General features: G+C 40.9%; 1 protein-coding gene across 4 annotated transcripts in view; it reads left to right on the top strand.

Moving 5' to 3' along the window:
* BTBD9 (BTB domain containing 9) overlaps positions 1–25,292 on the top strand; it is a 414,802-nt gene that overhangs the window by 260,111 nt on the left and 129,399 nt on the right. For all 4 annotated transcript variants that reach the window (XM_045498061.1, XM_045498063.1, XM_045498062.1 and 1 more), the window contains one exon: positions 9,949–10,058. In XM_045498061.1, coding sequence (XP_045354017.1) covers positions 9,949–10,058 — 110 coding nt within the window. The remainder of the gene's footprint in view (positions 1–9,948; positions 10,059–25,292) is intronic.

Below are 25,292 nucleotides of genomic sequence, written 5' to 3'. Positions count from 1 at the left end.
GGGAAGAAAATAGACCCACACTAAGGCACATCTTCATGAAATTTCAGAATACTAAGGATGTAGAGAAAATCTACATGCTTCCAGAGCAGGACATAATTTTTCTTAAAAAAGAAGAAAAAGAGAAACCAGATAAGGTATCAGCATGACTTCTCAATGGCAAAACTAGAAGCTTGACAGGCAGTAGAATAACACCTTCAAAGTTCTGAAGGAATACTACTAACAACTTAAAATTCTATACCCAGGCAAATTACCAGTCAAAATCAAATATGAAGGTAGGCCGTAGGTATGTTCAGACAAGCAAAGCCTTAAAATCTTTACCCTCCAGATAACATTTCTGAGCAAGCTACTGGGAGATGCTCTCCACTGAAATGAGCGAGTAGATCAGGAAAGAAGACAGCATGAGATACAACAGAGACAGTCCAGCACAGGAGATAGATGAAAGGAGATGGGGAAGGCCTATCCCAGGATAACACCTGCATCACATCAGAGGGTACCCACACTTGACTGAAACTAGCCAGAGGCCTGGGAAGACTTCTTCAGGAAGAGGAAATAACTAGAAATACCTGATGTGTCAGAATGTTTTGAGGGAAGCTTTAGTTCAAATAAGGGACAACTGGGAGAGAGGGGGTGAGTTAGTATTGAGCACATACAAAACTAAGGAAAGCAAAAATCAAGACTATTTTTAACTCTGTAAGTGAAAAAAATGTGCAGGAAAAGAAAGTACTTCCATATATTTGTTATGAATAATGTTTACATAATCATAATGTAAACACTGACTATTGATTCAGCTGAAGTTACAATGTAATCTAAATTGGGGGATGGGAAAGGGTGCATGTGGAGAGGGGAGAGCTACATACTTACCCTCCACGATAGTAGATTGTTGGTAAAGCCTAAAATCAGAAAATCAAGAAGTAGCATTAAAAGTGTGATAATTATAGATGTGAAGTAAATCCTAAAATAATCCACGTAAGCAGGTAAAAACAGTTGTCTGCAGGGAAGGGAGGAAATGGAGCACGGAGGAGTATTTTTTTTTTTATAATAAAACAGGCGATTTGACCTTTCAAACTATATATGTATAAAACTTTATCTTAAAAATATAAAAGAGGAAAAAGAAATAGTTAAGCCAGTTTTATTTTAATGAGGCCAAACACCACAACAGTAGCCATGACCATTGGTCATATTATAAAATTCTCTTGTTTATTAGAAAATTCCCTCTTACCAAGTATGCATTTTACTTGATGTGTGTTCCTCTCCTAAGTTTTCCTCTCCTTGAATTTCTGAAACAAGTGTAAGGATTGACATTTTCTTTCTGACCACTGGCTTAGCACTAATACTGTACCAGTAAAGTCTAAGTCATGAATGGTTGAACTCAAGAAGCTTTGGGGAGGGGGAACAAAAGCCTTGCCAGACTACTACACCTCCCAACCTGCTTGCTAATCCAGCAGAAATATGGACTGGGAACAGGCTTCAAAACTGAACCTCAGTAGTACACAGGACTCTTAACACAAAAGGTGTACGGGGAAGTGTCTTCAAATGATTGGGCAGATTGTTAGATTTGGACCCGGCCCATGCCTGCTCACCTCGTGCTCTAGCTGCAGATTCTGTAGACCACCCAATAGTGCCAGCTGGGGCATCTTGCTGTTTCTTCTCTGTTGCTCGTGTGAGAGTTCTACCACCCTGACAGATTTTAGCAGCAAAATCCCTTACAGCAGTCTAGTGCTGAAATTTGTAATCCTTCATGCTGTTCAGAAGCTTGAATCCATTGGAATCAGCCCTTCACTTCCAGCTTTAATGACCCCTGAGATATAGGACATTGTACATATCCATACTGACTTTTGCACCAAGGACAAAAAGACTTCTGTTTCTCTCTTCTGCTATCAGTTGCATATTTTGTGGTGTTGGCGGTGAGCATTCTTCCCAAGTTTTCTGTAGTTTTATTTTTATTTACTTTGATTTCTCTGCCTCTTGTTGGTAGGTTTGTACGTAGTTATATTGATGCTCAAGCTAATGTGCTAGGTAAACCTCTGGGACTTTTTTCTTTTCCCCCACATCCATTTTCTAGGTAAAGGTCTAGAACTTCTCAATGGGCAAAGGAGCACCCCTCAAATTTCCTGTGAGCATCGAAGCAGTTGGGGATAGTATATGGCAAGTGTCGGACTTTTCTGGGTTTCACTTAGTTCTCTGAGGAACTATTACTGCCTGAAACACAGGTTTCTTTGCATAGCATGTAAACAATTCAGAGGCTTTGGGGGGCATAGGTTCTGTTGGTCTTTGATATCTCCAGCCTGATGGTATGTGTGTGTGGGGTATGGGTTTTCCGTTAAAGGAAATAATGCATTGCAAAGCGTAGCACATAGGAGGTGTTCAGAAGTTGGTGGCTTTTATTTTAATTGCACTGCTGGTTTCTCAAGGGTCTGGAGTGAAGATCTGCAATTTCCTTACCCCCATGATCTCTTTATTATTCTCTTGACTTTGACTTTGTTTTCACTTCTGTTATTCTGAATGTCTTGAGCAATTTTTATCTTCTCAGTATGTCAAATATTTACATTCTTAGAAGTATTCTTGGATTTTTCTTTGGGGAGCAGCAAATTCTTTCTCCTTCTCTTTACCTCTCTTCCTTCTCTCCTTATCTTTTACTCTATAAGGACAAAGGCGGCGGGGGCAGGGTGGGGGGGGTTCCTCCGACCCTTAAAATTTTAAGTTATAATAAATTGCATATACCTACCATAGTCTTAGATTTAAAAAAAGAGAACCTTTCCTTACCCACCATGATCCTAAAGCAGGCTTGCTACAGGTCATGGTCACCAAATGAGTTCTTACAGATTCATAGGGAAACTAACAAATTTAATTTTCTTCTGCTTTTTCTCTAGTGCACAATTCCATTAGACTCATTTGTCTACATTCGTGGGGATGCACAGCCTATTGGATAAACTGAAAAAGATAATGCAGCCATTTAAAAGATAAAAGTAGTGAAATCCTCTCCCCGGCCCTCAGCATCTTGGGCGAGGAGAAAAGTTAATGAAAAAATGCAAATGTTGAACTTTTGGTAATTTAGTTGTATTTCTTAAAATATACTTTTTGTTGGTTTCAGTGTTTTATTGAGTAATAAAATTGGTTAACAGTATTCCCACATGGGGATTTGTTCACATCAGCACATAACAGAGACAGAAGAAGGGATTGGTTTATTCCTATTCATGCTCTCCCTCTCTCTCTCTCTTCCCCTCCGTCCCTCACTCCTCTCCACTCCCCACCCCTCCCTTTACCCCCCTTCTCTCTTCTCCCTCCTTCTCTCCCTCCCTGTCTCCCTTATTCATTTTTCATTTTATATCTTCCACTTCCCATTTTGTCTCTTTATAATCCCCTGAAAATTACAATCTAAGAAAAAAAGCAAAGATAAAAAGAAAACTAAACCATGAAATAAATAAGACATTTCTTCGCATGAAATTCAAATCAGTTCCTCTTTCCAGATCCTAAGAAGCCTACTTAATTAGATTTTTGCCTGTATCCTGCTAAATATCTGTAATAGGTGAACTGTGTCTGTACATCAGACTCATTTACACTGTATCTGTGTTCTCAGGCTCAGTGTCGCGCCTTCCCATTTGACCCTTTTATTCCTGCAGGGAGAGGTTATATAACTGTTTATTCTTCCAGTTTAGCAAGTTTGTCTATAAAGTTCAATGTTAAATAGATCACATATCAACCAGTAGGTAATTATTTGATTTTTTTTTTTTTTTATTTCTTGTCTGTCCCCTGACCCTGAAATAAATATTCCACGGGGAAGAGATTTTATCTGTATTGTTCAATCCCATATCCCAACATGCAGCAACAGTACCTAGCACATAGTAAATACTGAATTAATACTCGTCAGGTGAGTCAGTGATCATTTGTGTGTATGTGTATGTGAGAGAGAGTCTGAGGATTATTTTTCTTTTTGCCACGTTTGTTTTGTTTTGGTCTTTGAAGCAAAAATAGTTCACAGAGAGGACTTTTAAAGTTCATAGTGCTAAATTCAGTGTTATAAGAGTTGGCTAACCTCTTCACCATGTATGAATAGATAAGAAGCTCTTATGTTTTTCTCTTGACCCCTACTACTAATGTGTTTTAGTCTTGCCTTCTGAACTGCACTGTAACCTTCTTCAGATGAAGGTGTGTGTTCTGTCGTTTGGGTCCATTCCTTACAGTGCTTAGCACAATTTCTTGCACCTAGTAGGTGTTTCTTAAATCTTTATTAATAGCAGATTTATCCCGTATCCCTACAAGGACTGTTGACTGGTTAATGTGCAATCAGGAAGTTAAATGTTATGTATTATATCATTTTCACAGGATTTATGTAAATATTATAATTAAGTTCTTTTTGTGATATTAATTCCAAATATAATTACATAAGTTGAACGTGTATTATTATGACAGGATAAGTTCTACATATTTGGGGGTGGGGAGAAGGCCTACTGTTGAAAATCCACTTTTTTTCCAAATAAAAAAACAACACTTAAATATTTATCTCTAATGTTGAAATGACTGTGTATTTTGGTAGCACCGGGCTACGATGTGTTAGTAATATTTACCCATCTTATCCCTTCTGCACACTTGATTTGATACAGCATCAATTTTCTCAGGAAGCCAAGATGACTTCTTTCATTTGCCCTTCAAGTTGGATAGTGGAGGTGCTGGGACATGATCGCTCCCTCTGCAGGCCTTATGGTCAGACAGCACGGGGGCTGCTCTCTGAGAGGGTAGCCTCTGATTAGGCTAACTCTGGACCCAGACTCTTTAACCTTTCAATAATTCTTCCTCTCCCAAATAAGCAAATGCTGCTGGGGCCCTTTGCTGAAGTCAGTAGAGGAGAATCTATAGCTCCACAGATCAGCCAGAGGGAAGGTTTTCTAAGAGTAACAAATCTTTTCTGTTGCAACCTGCTTTTTCTAGAAGCTTTTTGTCATTCCGGCAGTAAACTGTTTTCCACTTGCTGCCTTAGCAACAAGACCTGAAGTCACTTCCCCCTCCAGTCTGCGGTTTGATTATAAGAACACTAACACCGTACACAGAACTGGAAGAAAATACCATACTGGAGAGACCTGCAGACATTACCTGCTTCTTGGGTCAGAGAATTATTTATGTACATTCTTAGCACCTCCTTGAAAGGAAAAGTCAGACAGGAAGTCTTAGAAGTGATGAATCCAAACCCCACACAGTTGCAAGTCCCTAGCAAATGTGGAGCTAAGGTTCTCGCTAGATGGCTGCATCTGGCCGCAGCAGAGTTCTCTGGCTAGCTCAGAGGAAGAGCCAAAATGTTAAGGAGCCCTTCTTGCATTACAGTCTCAGGCTGAATCTAGTTTCCTCAAGAGTCTGTGTTTAACCCAAGGGTATGAAGTTCACCTCAAGAATAAAACTTTGTTTACCAAAGAATAGAATTCTGATGGATTTTGGCTTCAGGTGTTCCCTTGAGAGCTCATTTAACTATTTCTTACTGAATTCAATTTTATCTGGTAGCAGAACCCACTCAGTACAGACGTGGGTGATCCTGTAACTAGAGGCAAAGGTTAAAGGTTAACTGTAACCTCAGGTGGGCTTGTGGTCCACCAGAACTGAAGACTAGAGAATACCAAAGGATTTAGAGTGGGAATGTACAAGTTGCTATTTTTCTATACTTTCTACTTTTCTGTACTTCCCTTAGTATGTTAAAGATGTATGTGACTTAGAAATCCAATCTGGTAGCACCCTGACAAGAAATGATAGAACAATAGGTTAGGAATAGGAATCTGTACATTCCCAGAGCTGGTAGGGAATGCAGTGAATCTCCAAAGCAAAATTCCACTAGGACACAGTATTATGATGTCTCTCTGTTAGGAAATGCTAATGTGTTTTCCTTAATGAATTAAAACTCCAAACTTCTAGAGTTTGCACAGAAACGAAACTCTTCTGTGGGCTTGGGTAACTAGACTCAATATGGGCAAAAGATTTTTGGCTTGCTTCTTCATGTAAAGCTGACTCAGGTCAAGAACATTTTAAATAGACTTTTCTGGGGACTAGACGCCTGAAGAATGAAATGCCGTAGGGCCAGGTCATTTGCAGCTGGAATGTGTACTGCTGTGGCCACAGTGCCTCTGCTGTGGTGCCCTAAGAGGAAGAGCGAGTGCCAGCCTGTGTTCTTGAAGTCTGCCCCTGGGTGGGCCTGCCTCCTCCTAGACGAACCTTCTTAACAGCCACAGCTAGGGACACTCTTCCAGACAATCAGCGTTCTCGGGGTCCAAACCAAGATATTTTGTATCCAGTGATCTCTACTCTTCGAATTTCTGATTCATGCCGAGCGCTGCATTAAACACTTTAAATTCTTACCTCATTTAAATATCTTATAAGGTGTGTGTTACAGACCACATTTTATAGAGAAGAAAACTGAAGTTCAAAAGGTTTAAGGCGTTTTGTTTTTTGGTTTTTGGTTTTTGGTTTTTTGCCCAAAGTGACAGAACTAATTAAGTGACGCGGCTGGGCGACAACTGTGGTCCTGTTAGACTCGAAAGCACACTCTTCAAAACTCCATAGTGCCTTTCAATTTTAGAGTGCTCTCCTTGGAGGCTTTAGGTTTCATTTCATTAAAGAAGAAAGAATCTCTTTTCACCCACAATATTACAGCTCCTGAAAACTTCTGCCTCGAAACATCCTGTTGTGAACTGTGTTCCGGGATCCTTCCCCCGTCAGGGACAAGGAGACAACTAACCTGGGGAAGGGAGGAGCACATTAGAAACAGACGGTTACATGAGGGCTCACGTGGACAGCATTCATCCCCCTCAGAAATGGCCAATCTGTTGCATATGTGCCTTTCTCAGCGCTGTTTAAGTTTTAATTATCTTCCAACTGTCTGAGCTGCTGTTGAGGATCTCTGAGAGAACAAAGGCTGGCTGCGAGATTTTTCAGCAGTGCTCCTCTCTGCACACTGATGAAGTCACTAGCTGCCACTGCCCTTATTATCAGGTTAAATCAGAGTCTGACTGTGCTTTGGAGAGATGCCGAAAGGAGAAAGAATTAATCTTAAGCTCTGCCCCTTATTCAAAATCTTTTGTGGCAGAGAAAATGTGATATCCACTCCTGTTTAGGTGTTATGACCCAGAAGCAAGTCTGGCTTTGTTTTTCAAAAAAAAAAAAAAAAAGAGAGACTGGACCCTCTCCTATCCCCATCCCTTGGACTTTCAATAGTGCAGGTAATAACTTCTCTTCTGCCTCAGGGATGCTCCATTGTGAGCACCATGAAAGAAACATGCTTGTCATCAGAGATGGTACCTGTGCTGGTCCCTCTCCCTCTAAGCACTGCTCATGGGTCCAGGCCTCTGAGTTCTCAGTGTAGAGCTCCAGGTACCCCTGCCAGTCACTGAAGTTGGGGGATTAGTGGAAACCTGTTTCCCACCTTCTAGCACAGACCTTTAGTGAAGAACAGAGTCCTGTGCTAAACCACATCCTGCTGAGAAAGAGGAGTGTGGTGTTTTTCTTGTGACTTGGTTTCCGTTTTTTTTTTTTTTAAATGTATTTGAATAAGGACTTCATGCCATTTTTGTGAATTATGCTATAATTTTGTGGAGACTTTGAAAGTATTGTAGAACCAGAATAATTAAACTTGTTATGAGCATTACGTGTAACAGGCTAATCAAGAAGTGTGATGTACAGTGGCGAATTGCTAATTTGACCTGAGGATTATGCGGCAGAGATAACATTATCTTCATTTATATAGAACTTTCTATCTGGAGGCATCTCTCAGTGCTCTTCGAACCATATACATTATCTTGTTTGTTATCATAAGCACCATCATTAAAGCTGTAAAATGTATTCCAGGACAGTCTTTTGTTTGCAGTGTCTTACAATTGGAAGATGAGGGAGGGAGGGAGAGGTTGTATATTTTCTCTTATTTTTGGTATTTGCACTAGGGTTAAGTTTATCTAAAGTTGGAGAACATGGTACCATGTAATGTTTTAAAAAGAAGGGGGGGGACATTACTGCATTCCCTTAGGTCAGCATGGAGTCTTAACCTTAAGAACTGCCGACAAGGAAGGCTCTGATCTATCTGTCATTTCCTGGCTCCTCTACCTTGTACAGTGTTAGGAGAGCTGCCTCTCCTTTGGTGGAGACTCAACCTAGGGAACAGGAAAGTGATCTGATCAAATTCCCCAAACCACATTCCCTCCATTCCCTCCAAGGTTGAAGACAGCAGCACTCAGGCTGTCATGACCATGAGCACCTGAAAGTGCTATGCTGTTTGAGTTCTTGCAGGTTTAAGGAAATGGACAAAATTAGATCCAGGCCACTGTTCCAGGCTTAACACACCCCTTCCCTTCCAGAAAGTCCGTAGAGACCTGTCACCACCAGCAGTAGAGAACAGCACAATTCCTGTTCTACACAGACCACTTAGAACTTTTGTTACACGAATCCCACCTACCCACCCAAACCCAGTAACATCAGTACCTCTATCTGTCTTGAGGGCTCGAGGGAACAGATCGGGGCCAGCCTCCTGCTTAGCCAGAGGGCTCTGATGAGTGCAGCAGTTGTGGTGACTCTCCACACAGGAGGGATGGTGTCTCCCTGCAGTGGGCATGCCCGGGAGATAGCATTCATATGGGTTATGAAGATGAGTGGCCAGCTCGTGTCAAGGAGCAGATGGCTAAATGAGGTGTACTGGGAATGCTGTGAGATTCATGCTTGAAGGAACAGGAGGGAAGATAGCTTATGAGATAAAAACCCCAAATACAGTCTCCTTAATGTGAATATTTTAAATTGGCATTTACATTATACAGTTAACTTGGAGTGATGAGAAATGTAAGGGAATTACCAAATTAGTGAACAGCGATTAACTCAGAAGTAAAATTATATCATCTAAGTCGAAGGTTGTTTTACACAGCAGAGGAAGGATATTACTAAAACCTTGCCCGGTCTGTCATCGCCTAATTGAAATGTGTTCATTTAATATGCCCCATCCTTCAGAGTGCATAGCTCATAATTTGGGAGAGTGCTATCACTTAATCTAGTTATTTTTCCTGGTTCTTCCTTTGAATCCCGGTAAGACAGTGTGTGGCACATTCCCCAGGGATTTGTGTGACACTCAGAAGAATGAGTTTGTCTGTTCATTAACCTGTGAACTGGCAGGTCCCTTTGGAGAGTGAAAGGAACAAGTCACTCCAAGGTTAATGCTTGTTTGTCGGAGGTGAAGCCTCCAGGGAGACGCAGAGGGTGAGCAGGCCGGGATGCTCAAGGACTGCCCCATGAAACTCTGCACTGTGTCCGGATGCCAGATCCATGTGGCCAGGAGGGAGATTGCCGAGCAGGCTGGGTCACCTCTGCGGATCACTTCCTCTGGTCAGGAGAAGGCTTCCCAGCAGTCAAGTGGGGTGGGGTGGGGGCTGGCGTAAGTATATAGGGTTAACTTTCTGCAAGGATCTAGGAGCAGTGTTGAAATATAAGAAACTGTGAACAGTTTCGGTGGATCTGTCTTTTACACAAGAAGGCAATATTGATTTCATGCATTTGCCTCCAATGGCTGAAATCTTTCCTTGAGTTGGAAAACATTTGATTTTGCGAGTGTTTGTGCACCTGTGCACAGGCACATTCCTAACCACAAGACGAAGGTAGAAGCGGTTTGTTATTCTCCAGTGTAAATGCCTCATGGACATGCAGTTATACTGACATTCAGGGGTTGAGCTTGAACAGCACCTGGTCTGAATTTCTAGGTAAATCAAATCTAAGTTCTGCTTAGTTCTCTGGAAAGTGGTATGTCCCTAGTTTTGCCGTAATTCTTCTAGGCTCAGTTGGAGCTAGCCCTAAGGAGCAGGTAGAGGGTCTGAAGTCAAGTTCAAAGTCTGCTTCAGTCCTAGCACACTGTATGTGTACAAAATGTACTTTATTCTGTTGTCTCTGGATTGGTTGTGATAGAAGCTTGTTTTCTTCAACAGATTTTCTTTTTACCCCCAGGTATATTCGAATAGTTGGGACTCACAACACAGTGAACAAGATTTTTCACATTGTGGCTTTTGAATGTATGTTTACAAACAAAACCTTCACTCTTGAGAAGGGGCTGATAGGTAAGTATCACAATTACATTTTTGTATATATGCTTAGATATTTTATCTTCAAATATTTTGCTATCTCATTAACTCATCTTAACCCACCTCTTAATCAGCTTTTGACTAAAAATTGGTTGATTTGAATGCCTTATGGCTGAGTAACATAGAAGAAGTCTTATATTTTTAGAAGTAGTCAAAATAATAATAACCTTAAAAAATATAAATATTGCACTAGGAGTTAAGAATTGATAATGTTCTAGTGATGCATTCAGACTTGCTATGTGAGGAATGCTTATGACAGTCAGGCAAAGCCTTTTACACCAAAGGCTTTTCTATTTTTAATGGTAGGTAGGATCACGGAGGAAGTCTGTAGAATATTGATCCAACGCTCATGCTTTCCAAGGCTATGGTAGTATTTTGGCCTTTAATTGGATATGAATGCTGTGCTCACTGTGAGAGTATCTTCTTTTCATGGACACATCAGTCCATGTTTGTACTGTTTAGCCAAGCTCACCTCCAGAAAATGCCTGCCTGTAATTTAAATAAGACCGGAGTAACTGAATTGTCATTGTGAAAGTCAGGTTATCTTGTGGGAAATACTGTCTGACTGATCTTTCAGAAGAGTATTTTTAGTTGCTATTTGGTTGTGTTCTGTTGTGTTTTGTTTTTGTTTTAGATAATACTTAGCGTGGCATTGTTTACAGCCCATCCCAGGTCTTGGCACCCTAGATAGCGCGAGCCATGCCCCCGGCTTTTTATACACGTGCTGCAGAGATCCTAGTTTGACTGACTAGTGCCTCAGATCTGTGTCTTTACTGCAGCTTCTTTGGAAAGGGACTCTGTACGTTCAGGTGCCCTTGCCTTGCTATTTCTAAAATAGAATTCTGTGCCTTTATAAAGGGATCCACGTCTTCTCTCCTTCTGAGGTCCCCTCCATCTGGGACGTAACATACGGACACACGTCCTGAAAACATGGTGATGACCAGAACAGGAAAGATGAGTGTAACTTGTAAATGTTTCCGAACTCTTGGGAAGGTCCTAAGTCTAAATTTCCTTAATACCTGCTGTGTCCTAAATGTAATCCTTTACTTAGGGATGTTTGGAAGACTAATATTAATAGTGTAGCAGGAGTAGAAATTATTCCAATGTGTAGAGAACATTTAGGGCTCAACTAAGATAAATAATTTGGTATTACCTTTGTTGTGCATGTAACTTTTAATATTAAATACAAATGTTAATCATTGTGGCGACTTGTAAGTAATTTGAAAGTCAACAATGCTGAAACATTTCCTGGTGTTGTTAAGGCTTTTAATTCTGTGGGCTGTATGGAATTGTGGTGATGAACGGTTGCAAGGAGGGCACATGTTTTCACCTGCTACCCATGTTCTGTCATATGTGGGCCCCACTGTGCATGTGATTGTGTAGTTAGGGGTGTCCTTACTGAGAAGGATCTTAGAAACCCAACCACCTTCCTAGTCCTGGCGTGCACACCACTTGGCTACCCATCTCGACCCCGTGCGCTGCGTTCTTGAACATGCTGCATATCAGGCACCCTCTACTTCAATCAGTCTCCCCTTCTTATTGGAGGAAAACAGGTTTGTGGACACGGTAATTATCCAAGAAGCAGGTCTGTGTGGCATGAGAATCCATTACAGGATGAAACTCAGGATCAGTGGTGGTGAGGGATGTTGTCGTTGGTCTGCATTTTTTGTCCAAAGCGAACTAGTCAGCATTATCAGAAGCCATAATGGTCTCAGACATGTCAGGGGATGAAAGAAGATTGCAGAGATGCAGGAAGTGTGTTTGGTTTCTGGTCAAACACTTTTCTTCGAGCCCTTTTCTCTGATGCTCATGAGTTTGACTGCAGAGAGCACTGCAATCATCTGCCTGTCACCGTCCCTCAACTGAATGGGAGCAGTGGGGCAGGTTGGCAGGTATGTACGTGCACTTGGTGGTGGATGGCCTGCAGTGGGATCCTGCCTGGCCCTCCTCCTGCCATCCTCACAGCTCAAGCTGTCCCCATGCTGGGCAGACAGGGAGGCGGTGTGAGTCGTAGGGGAGTGCAGGGGGATTGCATTATCCTTGTCTGACATGGCAGCGCTGCTTAGTTTAAAGGGGCGTTTGAAATAGCAATGGCCAACTTTCCACATTGATGATCTCAGGTGCATTTTGGCTGCACGCAGGCCTCAGCCAGCCGCCCGCCAGGGGCCTCCAAGAAGGGAGTGGTTCTCCAATGGGGGCACAGTGTACTTCAGAATCATCTGGAGTCACTTTTAGATGGAGCTGCCTGCCATTTACTCCTTCCTGTGCCCTGTGAAGTACACACTTCTTCCTTGAGAACCACTGCTATGCACTCCCGGCTTTCAGGGAGGAAAAAAGTAAAAAGTAACATAATATCGTCATGAATGACTAGTAGGGTAGCAGACCCTCCTTTTACGGTTTAAGATTCAGAACCTCTCTCTTTCACAGCTCCTGATCTTTGTTTCATAGTTCCTGCTACTCCCATTGGGGCAGTACTCTCCTTGTAGGCCTCAAGATTACTTTAAACATATTTGTGTTGGTTTTTTCTTTTAATCAGATTTTAGGATCATTTCTTACAACATACCATGATGCCAGGAAAAAGTAAGCTTTGTGTGGTTTTAGTCCTGTTTCCCAGCGGAGAGTTTCTCGCATGTCCATCCCTCACACATCTTCACTTGTGCAGATTTGTGGGGGAATCCCTGGGAACAGGCCCGACCTCGACCACACTGACCAGATCTGGTGTCAGCCTCTCCCAGCTCATCGGCTGCTGCCCCCACAGCCCCTTCTCATTTGGTGGCTGCTTCTGGATGGCGCTGGGATGTATCCTCACCTGCGAGAGTCAGCCTGTGATGACCATCTCCTCTTTGTTAGGAGGTGTTGATAGAACTCTAACCTTCTGACCCGTGAGGCATGGAAGGAATAATTAGAATAGATATGACCGCTATTTTACAAGCATTCAACCTCCCAAAGAAGGTATTTGCTTTGCCTTAGCACTCCACCTTGTGATACACAATGGCATTTGCCAAGTCCTTGTACTTTTTCATAATAATTGCCAAAGCTTCCTTTCATTTAATCTTGCATTTAAATTCACTTACAGACAACCTACTTTTGTCTGTATGCTGCCCACTTCCTGTCTGTCATATTATTTTGACACCAGTCCCAGACATTTTATCATCTTATCCATAAATATTTCAGTATGTTGTCTCTAAAAAGTAAGACCCCCTTTTTTTGTACCCATAATGACGATGTCATTATAATATCCCCAAATTGAACTGTAACTTTTTATTGTATTGTTTTTTAAGTTTATTTATTTATTTATTTATTTATTTTTAATTTTTATTTACTTTTTGAGAGAGAGAGAGAGAGCGTGCAAGCATGAGTGGAGGAGGGGCGGAGAGAGAGAGAGAGAGAGAGACAGAATCCGAAGCAGGCTCCAGGGGGACGCGGGGCTCAAACTCACAGACTGTGAGATCATGACCTGAGCTGAAGTCGGACGCTCAACCGACTGAGCCACCCAGGCGCCCCTATTTATTTATTTATTTTGAGAGAGATCGTGCACACACAAGCATGCGAGGGAGGGCAGAAAGAGAGAGAGAGAGAGAGAGAGAGAGAGAGAGAGAATCCCAAGCAGGCCCCACGCTGTCAGTGCAGAGCCCAACAGGGGGCTCAAACCAACAAATCTTGAGATCATGATCTGAACCAAAATCAAAAGTCAGACACTCACCCGACTGAGCCACCCAGGTGCTCCAGGATATTTAATACTCATAAAAAGTTACAGTTCAAGAGTGCCTCTTGATTTCGGCTCAGGTCATGACCTCACGGTTCATGAGTTTGAGCCCTGTGTCAGGTTCTGCGCTGACAGTGAGGAGCCTACTTGGGATTCTCTCTCTTTGCCTCTTTCTGTCTGTCTGTCTGTCTGTCTGTCTCTCTCTCTCTCTCTCAAAAAAACATTAAAAAAAAATATATCCAGTCAGTGTTCAGATGTCCCTAATTGGATCAAAGTCTAGAGTGAGTTTATGTGCTTTTACAGGTTATTTAAATCAGAATTCAGATAAGGTCCATACTATCAATAAACAGTATGACTCTTAAGTCTCTTTAAATCTGTAGGTTTCCTTCCACATTTCTGTCCATCTCTTTCTCTCTTGTTTTTCTCTGTATTAGTTTATTTGTTGAAGAAATAGGTTTTTGTCCTGTAGAGTTTCTAACAGCTAGATTTGGGTGATTAAATCCCCATGGTAACATTGTCATTTTTTTTTTTTTTTTTGTGGTATTTTTTGTAACTTAGTAGTTAGATAGAGACTTAATCTGATTCAGGTTCTGGGGGGTTGGTTTTGTTTTGTTTTTTGTAAAAATGCTGTGTAGGTGGTAGTATATATATGTTTATTAAGAAACACAGAAAATCTTTGATTGTCTCTCTCTTTTGGCTGTTCCCCTTCATTCATGATTGTTTCCTGGATTCATTATTTCATAATTTGCAATTGCAAAATGATTATTTTCTTATCGTATCCTTCCTTCTTTATTTAGTGGCTAGGAAGAGAAAAATTTCCTCGACGCTTATTTGATAATTCTGAGATGCAATTTGCCAGGGAAAAGAAGGGTAAATGTCACACCCTTTCTGTGTATTTGCCATTTTCAGGTAGGTAGTTACCTACCATCTTACACATGGGACCACTGAGAATTGTTGGTGGGGACTGTTGGCAGGGGAAGGGAGAGGAATACACATCATTTTCAATTTATGGGATTAAACAAATTGAACACCTTTTGATCACTTGCAGTTACTATTATTGACATTCAAGTTGTCCCCTTCTTTAGCCTTTTCATACTGGCTCCTGAGTCCTTCTGACATGACCTCCATAGTCCTTAATAATTCCTTGATTTCTGGCAGGACATGACATCCTGGGTTCGTTTTGTACATTTCCTGCCCCGATCTGGAATCAGCCATTTCTCCAAGAAGCCCTGCTTCCTTTCAGTGGGAAACGACATTTGGAAACCTCAGTCTAAGCCCTTGCTGCTGGGATGGTCACTATTTCTGGGTCTTTCCAGTGGATGGAACTAGGAAATGCGTGCACATTTCTTTATTTGTTTATCATATATTTGACAGGTTAAATATATCATGAGTGCATGCTGACACATCCAGTTAAAATTCAGTACGCAAAGTTTTTGTTAGCCTTTCGTCTTGCAGCTCCTTTTTCCCATACTAAAAATCTTGGTTACCAGTGATACAGCACAATAATTCATTCGCTTTGTCCCCAGCACATACAAAACAGCCTCAGAATTACAGTATCATTGCTACCATATGGTTACTGAAAATAGTTTAAGATTTTTGCAATTATTTTTGGGGCCCTTAGGGTATATCCCACTAGAGGTATATATTAAAATTACTGTGTTATAAAGTCATCTAAAATAATTCTCTGTGTGGTCATGCCACTGTTTCAGTATACAGTTGGATTCATTTACTCCATTTTGCTTTCAGTGTTTGGCAATTGCCTTTAAAGATTTTTTGTTTTGTTTTATAACCGTGTAAACTATATACGCAGTTCCAAAGTGAAGTCTGCAAAGAAGCTGTATTTAAAGAAATCTAGCTTCTGTTCCTGTCCCTTCTACTCCTATAGGTGATCTCTTTTCAAAACCCTTGAGTTTTTTGGGTTATCCTTCAATTTTAAATGATGAAACATAAACCAATATATTTTATTATGTTATATTACATTTAATTTATATTTTGTATCCTCGTCAATATTCTTTGATAATTGGTAGCACACTGTGTGCTATTCATACTTTCTTTCTGTGGCTTGCCTTTTTGTACTTAACACTCCTCCCAGAACTAGCTATATAGAAGGATACGATGCATTCCTTTTTCTAGCTGCATGGTAGTCATTAGAATAGATGTACTGTAGTTTATTTGTTCAACTAGATCTCTGTTGATGAACCATTTGGGTTGCTTTCTGTCTTCCCCTACAAATTGTGCTATTGCCTTGGGTAGAAGTCTTTTCCTGGTTTTCCGACTCTGTCCTTGGGCTAGATTCCTAGAAAGGGGATTACGTGGTCAGAGGGTAAATGCATGTTTAATTTTGCAAGGTGTTGCCAAAATCACCTCCACAGGGATTATACTATTTTGACGTTCTCATTGGCAGTATAGGAGAATGACTGTTTCCCCACAGCTTTGCCAGCGGAGGGTAGTATCACGCTTCTGGCTTGTTGCCAGTTTGCTAGGTGAGAAATGGTGTCTTCGTGCGCTTTTAACTACGTTTCTCTTTTGAGAGAAATTGAGCATCTTTTCGTATGTCTAAGGGCCATTTGCATTTTTTCTTTTTTAAATAGCTCTTCTCTTCTTATGAGTCTTGTAGATGAATAGAGAATATGCTTTTAGTAAGACTTGGGGGAGCAGTAAACACTTTACACTGATATTAGACTGTGGTATTTAGCATTACATGAGTCTAGTTTCCCTTCTTAAGGTCTCCTACTTCTTCTGGGAAACATAAGCTGTCATAAGTCCCTCTCCATCCTTATGTTTGGCTCTACCGCAGCTTAAGAAAGAGATAGTAGGCTAGAGCGTGGAGCCCTAGGCTCAAAATTCAAGGTCCTTTAACCCTTCCAAAGAACAAGAAGCTTCCATTACCAGCTTTAGGCCTTTAAGGGTTACCTCTGTGTCTGCCGGTTCGTATCCGTGAGGACCAGTGGCTCTTTTGCTCTAGTTTCTTGTTAGTAATTGATGTAGGGCAACCCAAATACAGGAATTCTGTTTCTGAAGCTCTGGGAGCACTCACTGCCACCGCCACTGCCACCATGGAATCGTGTTGTCTGCACAGGAACATGGGAGCCCGTGCTCATCTGCCACCAGAAGCAGATAGAAAGAAACATTTCCTTTCTTCTTCCCACTTCCGGTCTCTCACTAGTTTCTTCTACTGGCAGAACTTCACCAAAAACCAAGCTGGCAAGCTTGGGAGATGTGGTTTGGGGAACGTTAGCCTCCGAGATACTCTGAGAGTATTTAGTTGGGCTCTGAAGGAGTAGAGATATTTTCTTGCCTGGTAAGAGAAGGCTTCTTGAAGAGTAGTAGTATTCTGAGGGGTGCCTGGGTGGCTCAGTCGGTTGAGCGTCTGACTTCAGCTCAGGTCAGGGTCTCATGGTGTGTGGATTCGAGCCCTACGTCGGGCTCTGTGCTGACAGCTTGGAGCCTGGAACCTGCTTCGGATTCTGTGTCTCCCTCTCTCTCTCTGCCCCTCCTCCATTTACTCTCTCTCTCTCTCTCTCAAAAAAATGAATAAATATTAAAAATTTTTAATGGTATTTTGAGCTGGGCCCTGAAGAATTCAATAAATAGCATAGAGCACTACAAAAGTGCTAATTCACATAGCAGCAAAAATGGCTGATGCTCAGTGCGCTCAGAAGAGCTGGAAGCAGGAAATAGAAATAGGTTGTCTATAGTTGCTACTGTCATCTGAAAGTATTTTGAAATTGTAACAGTGTGTTTAGAATTCTGTTAAGTTCCTGGGGAAATAAACAGTTACAAATCTGTGCTGTGAAGGGCTTTTGGCATCCACTGAACTAAGAATATGACTTCTGTGCTTTGCAACTGTGTTTAAATAATAAGTGTGCTCTGGAGCAAAAACAGGGATTTGGGGGTGGGAGAGTTCACTAGGGGGTGAACGTGTTAGAATGTGGCATCGAAGCAAGCTTGCAGGAGGTGGCAGAGGGGCCCTAAAGACCTTAATGCATATGGTTTCCTAAAATGACACTACTGAGTGTGGACTAGTCTAGACCAAGAGGCTATGCTTTTCCCAGCCTATTTCTCTAACCAGATATTAAAGCTGGTTCTAATTGTCAGTGAAGCTTAACTTCTTTATCTACTGTAAATTACTTGGCATTAAGCAGACATTTATTAAGAGGCTGCCAAGTATATCTTAGGCACTGGGGATTGAAAAATACAGAGGTGTAGTTTCTGCCTTGGAGGATCGTGTGAGCTAATGGAGGAGAAAGACACTTAAATAGAAGGTGACAACACAGTAAAATAGTTCATCTATTGGGAGATTTCAGCAGATGCTATAGGAACACTGGAATGGGGGCACCCAACCTGAGTTGGGGATGGTGTCAGGGAAGAGCCCCCAGTGGAGGTGATGAATGGGTCAGTCCCTGAACAAAGTCAGAAAGTGGAGGGTCAGGGGAAAATCACGGAAAATGATCAGTGTGTGCAAAGGCCTGTCTATCTCTGACCTTCTTCAAAGCCAGTGCCCATTCCAGTGGACCACCTTGCATCTGGTCAAAGGGTTGGAGTAAGAGTTAAGTTAGTTGTGGTCTCTCAACCTTCCTGAGGAGAAGGTTAAGCACTGTCTTCTTACAGGATCTTAGAGTTTAAAAACAAACTCAGATAAAGTAAATGCCCCACAGTAATGCCCACAGAATGTAACACAGTTTGCCTCCTTCCCTAGTGAGCCTGTGTTCGCCAGTGGAATGGGCTCCAGTTCTTACGTTGGGCAGAGGGCGAAGGAATGGTTAGAAAGCAACTTACTCATTTAGGATTCTCAGTCTAGTGTGTGGTCCTTGGTGCACATGGAAGTTTCATTTTCCTTTATACCTATATTTTGTTTCTGGTGGTGGTGGTGTTTTGTTTGAGAATAAAGACAACCTGAAAAAGATTTTTTTGCTCTAATTTTACAGAATTTGCTTCTGTAATTTACAGGATTGATTTTTTTTGGATCCTACTTAATATATCCCCTTGTTTGTAAGAGTGGTATAGTGGGGTGTGTGTGTGTGTGTGTGTGTCCGTTCATCCAGGTTAATATAAACATGCACAAGTTGTCTTAAATAGGACATCATGGAGCATAAATCCAACATTATGCAATAGTATCACTTTCTCACAAACCATGGTTCTCCCTCAAACTAGCATTAAGAATAGCCACGTTGTAAATAGGCAGGGTGTTTCTCTGGCACCTACTATGAAGGATGTTCCAGTGGTCAAGGGGGTGTAAAATCTAATTTTGTTGGTCTAGTCCCTAGTGCAGGCCTCTACCCCAAACCTAGTAGGTAGTTTTTTAATTTAATATTAAAAAAAAAATTTTTTTTTACATTTGATTTATTTTTGAGAGAGAGAGACAGAGACAGAGCACAAGTGGGGGAGGGGCAGAGAGAGAGGGAGACACAGAATCCAAAGCAGGCTCCAGGCTCTGAGCTGTCAGCACAGAGCCCAACGCAGGGCTTGAACTCACAAACCGTGAGATCATGACCTGAGCCCAAGTTGGATGCTCAACTGACTGAGCCACCCAGGCGCCCCTAATTTAATATTTAAATAGATAATACAAATATATATACTTATTTCCCCCTTTTTATTAAAAATCATAGCACATATTCTCATACATGTTTTTCAATTCGTGTTTCTTGGCGATCTTCCCTTACCAGTATACATAGAGCTTTCTCATGCTTTTGATTCTTACATTTGTGCAGTATTCCATTAAATAGAGGTCCTGTAATTTATTTAAACAGTCCCCTTTGATAGGCATGTAGGTGTTTCCAGTATTTTACTATCAATAACAATTCAGTAATGACCCACTTTATAAATAGTGAGGCTTAATCAGAGGTGATTCTAATAAAGCCTAAAACAAACAAACAAACAAACAAAAATACCCATTATAATTCCCAGGACCAGCTATATAATTTGCAAGGCAGAAGGCAAAATGAAAACATGGAACCCCTGTTCAAAGAACAGGCAAAATGCTATTAAAGGTACTTTTTTCCCTTTTCTCTTTCTGCACATTACTCTATGTTCATCACATTAATTTTACACTTAATCCCCTTACTTATTTCACCCATCCCTCCATCCACCTCCCCTCTGGCAAGGGGAGTTCATTCTCTGCATAAGTCTATGTTTTTGTTCCCTTTTTTTCTTCATGTGTTCATTTATTTCTTAAATTCCACATATGAGTGAAATAATATGGTATTTGTCTTTCTCTGCCTTATTTCACTTAACAGTGCAGAGCCCCGACATAGGGCTCGATCTCATGAAACGTGGGGTGATGACCTGAGCTGAAATCAAATGTTGGTCACTTAACTGAGTCACCCAAGTGCCCCCAACACTTGTTATTTCTTATCTTTTTTATTCTAGCCATTCTGACAGGTGTAAGGTGGTATCACACTATGGTTTTCATTTGCATCTCCCTGATAATTAGTGATATTGAGCATCTTTTCCTATGTTCATTGGCCATTTGTATGTCTTCTTTAAAGGCACTTTGAAAAAAATGTTTTTCCTTTCTTTTGCAATCTTTCTGCTTGGCGTGGTGTTGTGTGTGTGTGTGTGTGTGTGTGTGTGTGTGTGTTTCAACAACAGATTTATTTTTTTGAAAGGAATGGATTTTGAGGAGAAAAAAACATGGGCAGAGGTATGGAATAGAAAATAAATAGAATGTGAGCCATTTTGCTAATTGTTTTATGACCACAACAGATTCATGTGGAGAATGCCCTGTACAAAAGAACACAATAAAGGGGCAAAGATTGAGGTGATCCCTAAGGCGAGGCTGAAGATTTCAGTCTCTGGTATTTGGAATAGGCTGTGGTCCTTGTTTTTAGATGGGTCACTGGGTGTGTGACATAGCCCACATATTGGGCAGCATAATGGCCACCTGACCCAGACAGAAGTGGCTTAAAGTGTTTGGTTTCACGTGTCACATAACTAGCCAGGTTCCTCCCTAGGATGCACTACCAGGTGGGGGAGAGGAGCTACTTCTTGTCAAACTCCTTCTTAATATGAGCTACAATGGCTTTCTCCACGTTCCATTTCAACACCAAGCCCTGTTGCATCGCCTCCGACATATTGGCATTTTGGATCACAGCCTTCGATGGCACAGGGTTACAGGGGAACAGAGGATGGCCTACCGCAGCAGTCTCCACGGGGAGGGGCTGGTGACACTCATTCCCAGAGGGAGCCACCTTTGCTACCTAAGCCATGGCACATCTGGGGTGGCATGATGTTTCTGTTTACCATTTAATGTCATTCGAAGTAAAGAAAATTTAAACTTTTTCTGAGAGAGAGAGAGCATGAGCAGGGGAGAGGGGCAGAGGGAGGGAGGGAGGGAGAGAGACACAGAGAGAGAGAGCGCAAATCTTAAGCAGACCCCATGCTCAGTGTGAAGCCCAGTGCAGGGCTCAAGCTAATGACTGTGACATCATGACCTGAGCCTAAATCAGGAGTCGGACGCCTAACCAGCTGAGCCACCCAGATGCCCTGAAAAAATAAACTTTTAAATTATTAGCACAAATTTTATCATTCATCTTTATATTATGTATTGGTGGTTTTATTTATTTTATTTAAAAAAAATTTTTTTAACGTTTATTTATTTTTGAGACAGACAGAGAGAGAGACAGAGTATGAATGGGGGAGGGTCAGAGAGAGAGGGAGACACAGAATCTGAAACAGGCTCCAGGTTCTGAGCTGTCAGCACAGAGCCTGACCTGGGGCTCGAACTCACTGGCCGAGAGATCATGACCTGAGCCAAAGATGGACGCTCAACCAACTGAGCCACTCAGGCGCCCCATGTATTGGTGGTTTTAAATGCAGATAAAAGAGCATTTATCTTATTGTGGAACCAAAATTTTACAGTTCACATTTGGTAGCTCATGTGTATGTGTTTAGTTCTTACCAGAACAGTGGAAATTCTGCACAAAACTGAATTTTTTTATTTCACTTCTTAATTCACAGACATTCCATAAAAACTCTCCACCCTTGGCTTAATCGGTAAGCCTCCTTAATAAGGAAGGACTGAGGGGGAAAGGAACTATGGGTTGCCTGATCTTTCCCTTCCTTTTTTATCTTATTACTACCAGCATAAATATTTGGCTATAATAGGGAAACAGGAGTGAAAAAAGACAGAATGCAGTTCCTTGGTCATTAGTGCTTCTTGGAACGCTGTTGCCTTCTTTCTCCCTTGGAGGCAAGTTCTACCTTGGGGAAGTGTGGCTTCTCTAGGCTGTCAGCAGCCTCACTCACTCAGTCACACAGTGTGTTTACGTCGTCCTTGCTTTGAGTCTCATTCAGCACCTATATGGTGTGTGGGTTCACTGGAATTCTGTACTCAGGGGGCAGCAGGTAACTGTGGACACACATGTTGCGTGTCTCCTGTATTCATAGGCTTGCTCCATAGTTCCATCAAACTTTACTTAAAAAACATAAATTCAGAGATAAGATTATTAAGAATTTTAAGACCAATACAATAGAGCGTTACACTCATGGCGGGTCGCTTCTGAGTGCAGGGCCTGTCTGAGAGCACTGGTTGCATGCCCATGAAGGGGCCCTGATTACCGCTGTTATTTAACATTGGTACGTCTGGAAGTTCTGGTGAGGGGACCCGGGGAAGAACACAAATAGGTGTGATAAATATTGAGGAAAAGGGACCAAATACCATTATCTGCAGATGAGATACAGTAAGACATCCAAGGAAATGAACTGAAAAATTACTAGAACTAACAAGAACTCTGAGGAATGTAGCCAGTCACAATAATAAATACAAATAAAGTGTTCTCAAAACAAAAACAAAAACAACCCAGGGAAAATATAATGAGGGAAATTCCGAAATTCCATTCATAATAGCATTGAAAACTGCCAAACACCCAGTAACAGCCCATGAGCCATACATCAGTCCATCCCTAGCCCTGTGACCAAGGATCAGCCATCTCCAAACCCCTCTTATGCCTTTAGAGATGGGAGCAGGGTCAGGAAAGCAAAGGTGGGAGCCGTAACTGTAGATTATGAGGGGAGCATGCCAGGAAGATCTGCCAGAATTTTTAAACTTTTCTTCCCCTCACAAACAACAAATACCTACCAAGGAATAAAATTAATAAATCCACATGTTCTAATTAAAACTATAAGTCTTTAAGAAACACTGAATAATGGAAAGACGTATTTCTGGATGGAAAACTTTAATGCAGTAAAAATGTTGGTTCTTCCCATCTTAATCTACCAGTTTCATGCAGAACTACTCAGAATCCCAACTGTGCCTAAAAAACAAAACAAAACAAAAAACTTTGAGTTAAAAAGAATTTTTCCAAGAGAATAAATACATGGAAATCCCTTCCCAAAAACAGAAAAAAAAAAAAAAAATGAAATGAGAGTTCTAGTATTAACAAGGTATTAAAATTAGTACTACATACTGCAGTAGTATGGCATTAAATGCAAGAATAAACTGGTAGATAAATTAAGCCAACTCGGAATTAGATCTTAGCATATGTAAGAATATAGTGCAGGATAAAAATGACATTTCCCATGAGTTGAGAAAGGAAAGGTAATATAGTAAATGCTGCAGCAGTTGGTAACTAAAAACACCTGAGATTTTCCCCACATACTGTATACCAAAATAGTTTCCTGTTAAGAGTTAGATAACATTACTCCAGAAGAACCACAGAGAGCTGTTAATAAGTATTTATCTGAGCTCAAGGTTGAGGAGGTACTTCCTCGGCACAAAAGCAAAGGCAGAAAGCACAAATAGAGCTCAAAGGTGTTTGACAAACTGGGAAAAAATAATTGCAGCATACATGAAAATGAGTAATTACCTTTAACATAAAGAAAGTACTTTCAAACGAGTAAAAAAGTTGTGGATTCCCAGGGTACCTGTGTGACTCAGTCAGTTAACCGTCCGACTTCGGCCCAGAGCATGAACTCACGGTTCGTGAGCTCTGAGCCCTGCATTGGGCTCTGTGCTGACAGTGCGTGGAGCCTACTTGGGAATCTCTCTCTGCCCCTTCCCCACTCACTGTCCCTTTTCTCTCTCTCTCTCTCAAAATAAATGAATAAAATAAATTCATTTTTAAAAAAATGAATTCCCAACAGGTAATGTGCACAAACAGCAATTTATTAAAAAGGAAAGAAAAAGCATAATTGTCAATAAACTTGACAAGAGTGTGGCCTCACTAATAATCAAAGAAATACAAACTAAGATACCGTTTTTGTCCTCTTTTATCGGCAAGTATTTTTAATTTAAAATTTTTCATTTACATGAGTAATACAATCATTTCTCACCAAAACACAAACACAAAAATATATACAGTGAAATAAGATATTTCCATTTTAACACGTATTAGCCTAGTTATTGCTAAACTTGAGTATCTTTATGTTTATTGGCCATTTCTACTTTTTTTATGAATTATATCTTCATGTTCTTTCTCAACTTCTTTTTTGATTGCTTGTGTTTTTTATTATTAATTTGTAGCTTATGGATAATCATTCTTTGTCTTTTATACATGTTGCAAATATCTTCTCCCACACTGTTATTTTAACTTTGTGATGTCCTTGTTGTGCAGAAGTTTTTTATTTTGACTTAGTCATACCTGTCAGTCATTTCTTTTCTTGCTTCTGGATTTTGTGGCTTGCTTCAAAACTGCATCCTCAGCCCAAAATATAAAAATGTGCTCCTCTTTCACTGTTGTCAGTGGCTCGTTCTTGCTGTCTTACTGCTACGTGTGTGTGTAGCATTTAGCTCTTCGATCCATTTAAGTTTTATTCTGTGTTTGGTCTGAGGAAGGGGTTCCCCTTTTATTTCTAAAATATGTGACAAGTTGGGGGCGCCTGGGTGGCTCAGTCAGTAGAGCATGTTACTCTTGATCTCACGGTTGTGAGTTCAAGCCCCATGTTGGGCATACAGCCTACTTAAAAAAATAAATAAAAATAAAATACGTGACCACTTGTTCTGAAATCCTTTATTGATTATTTCATCCTTTCCCACATTGATTTAAAATAGCAAGTATCCTGGATCTCTCCATCCTAGATTCTGTGACACATCATTTAAATAACTGCAGCTTTATAATCTATTTTGCTGCCTAGTATTGCAAATCCACATTTATAGCTATTCTTTTTCTAAATTTTCTGGGCTATTCTTTCGGATTTTCTTTTCCAATGAACTTGAAAATCAGCTTGTCAAGTTTCATTTCAAAATCCTGTTGGCAAAAATATTTTAAATGAAAATACTTCGTATGAGTGAGGCTGTCACGATATGGGCAGTGTCATACTGTGGAGAAACGTGTAAGTTTTCTTGAAGGCAGTTTAGCAATAGATGAAGTGTCTTAAAAATACCCCCTCAATCTACTACTTTAGTAATTTATCCTAAGGAAATATTCAGGAAGAACATTTCTTTCACATGAATGTATAATGCAGTGTCATATTTATGATAACCAAAAAAGTGGAAAGACTGCAATGTCTAACAATAGGGGCATAATGAAATAAATTCTGGCACGTTCACACATCAAAATTTCTAT

Source organism: Leopardus geoffroyi, chromosome B2, assembly GCF_018350155.1.
Source record: "Leopardus geoffroyi isolate Oge1 chromosome B2, O.geoffroyi_Oge1_pat1.0, whole genome shotgun sequence".
Taxonomy (NCBI): Eukaryota; Metazoa; Chordata; class Mammalia; order Carnivora; family Felidae; genus Leopardus; species Leopardus geoffroyi.
This window is presented reverse-complemented; position numbering and strand designations above follow the sequence as displayed.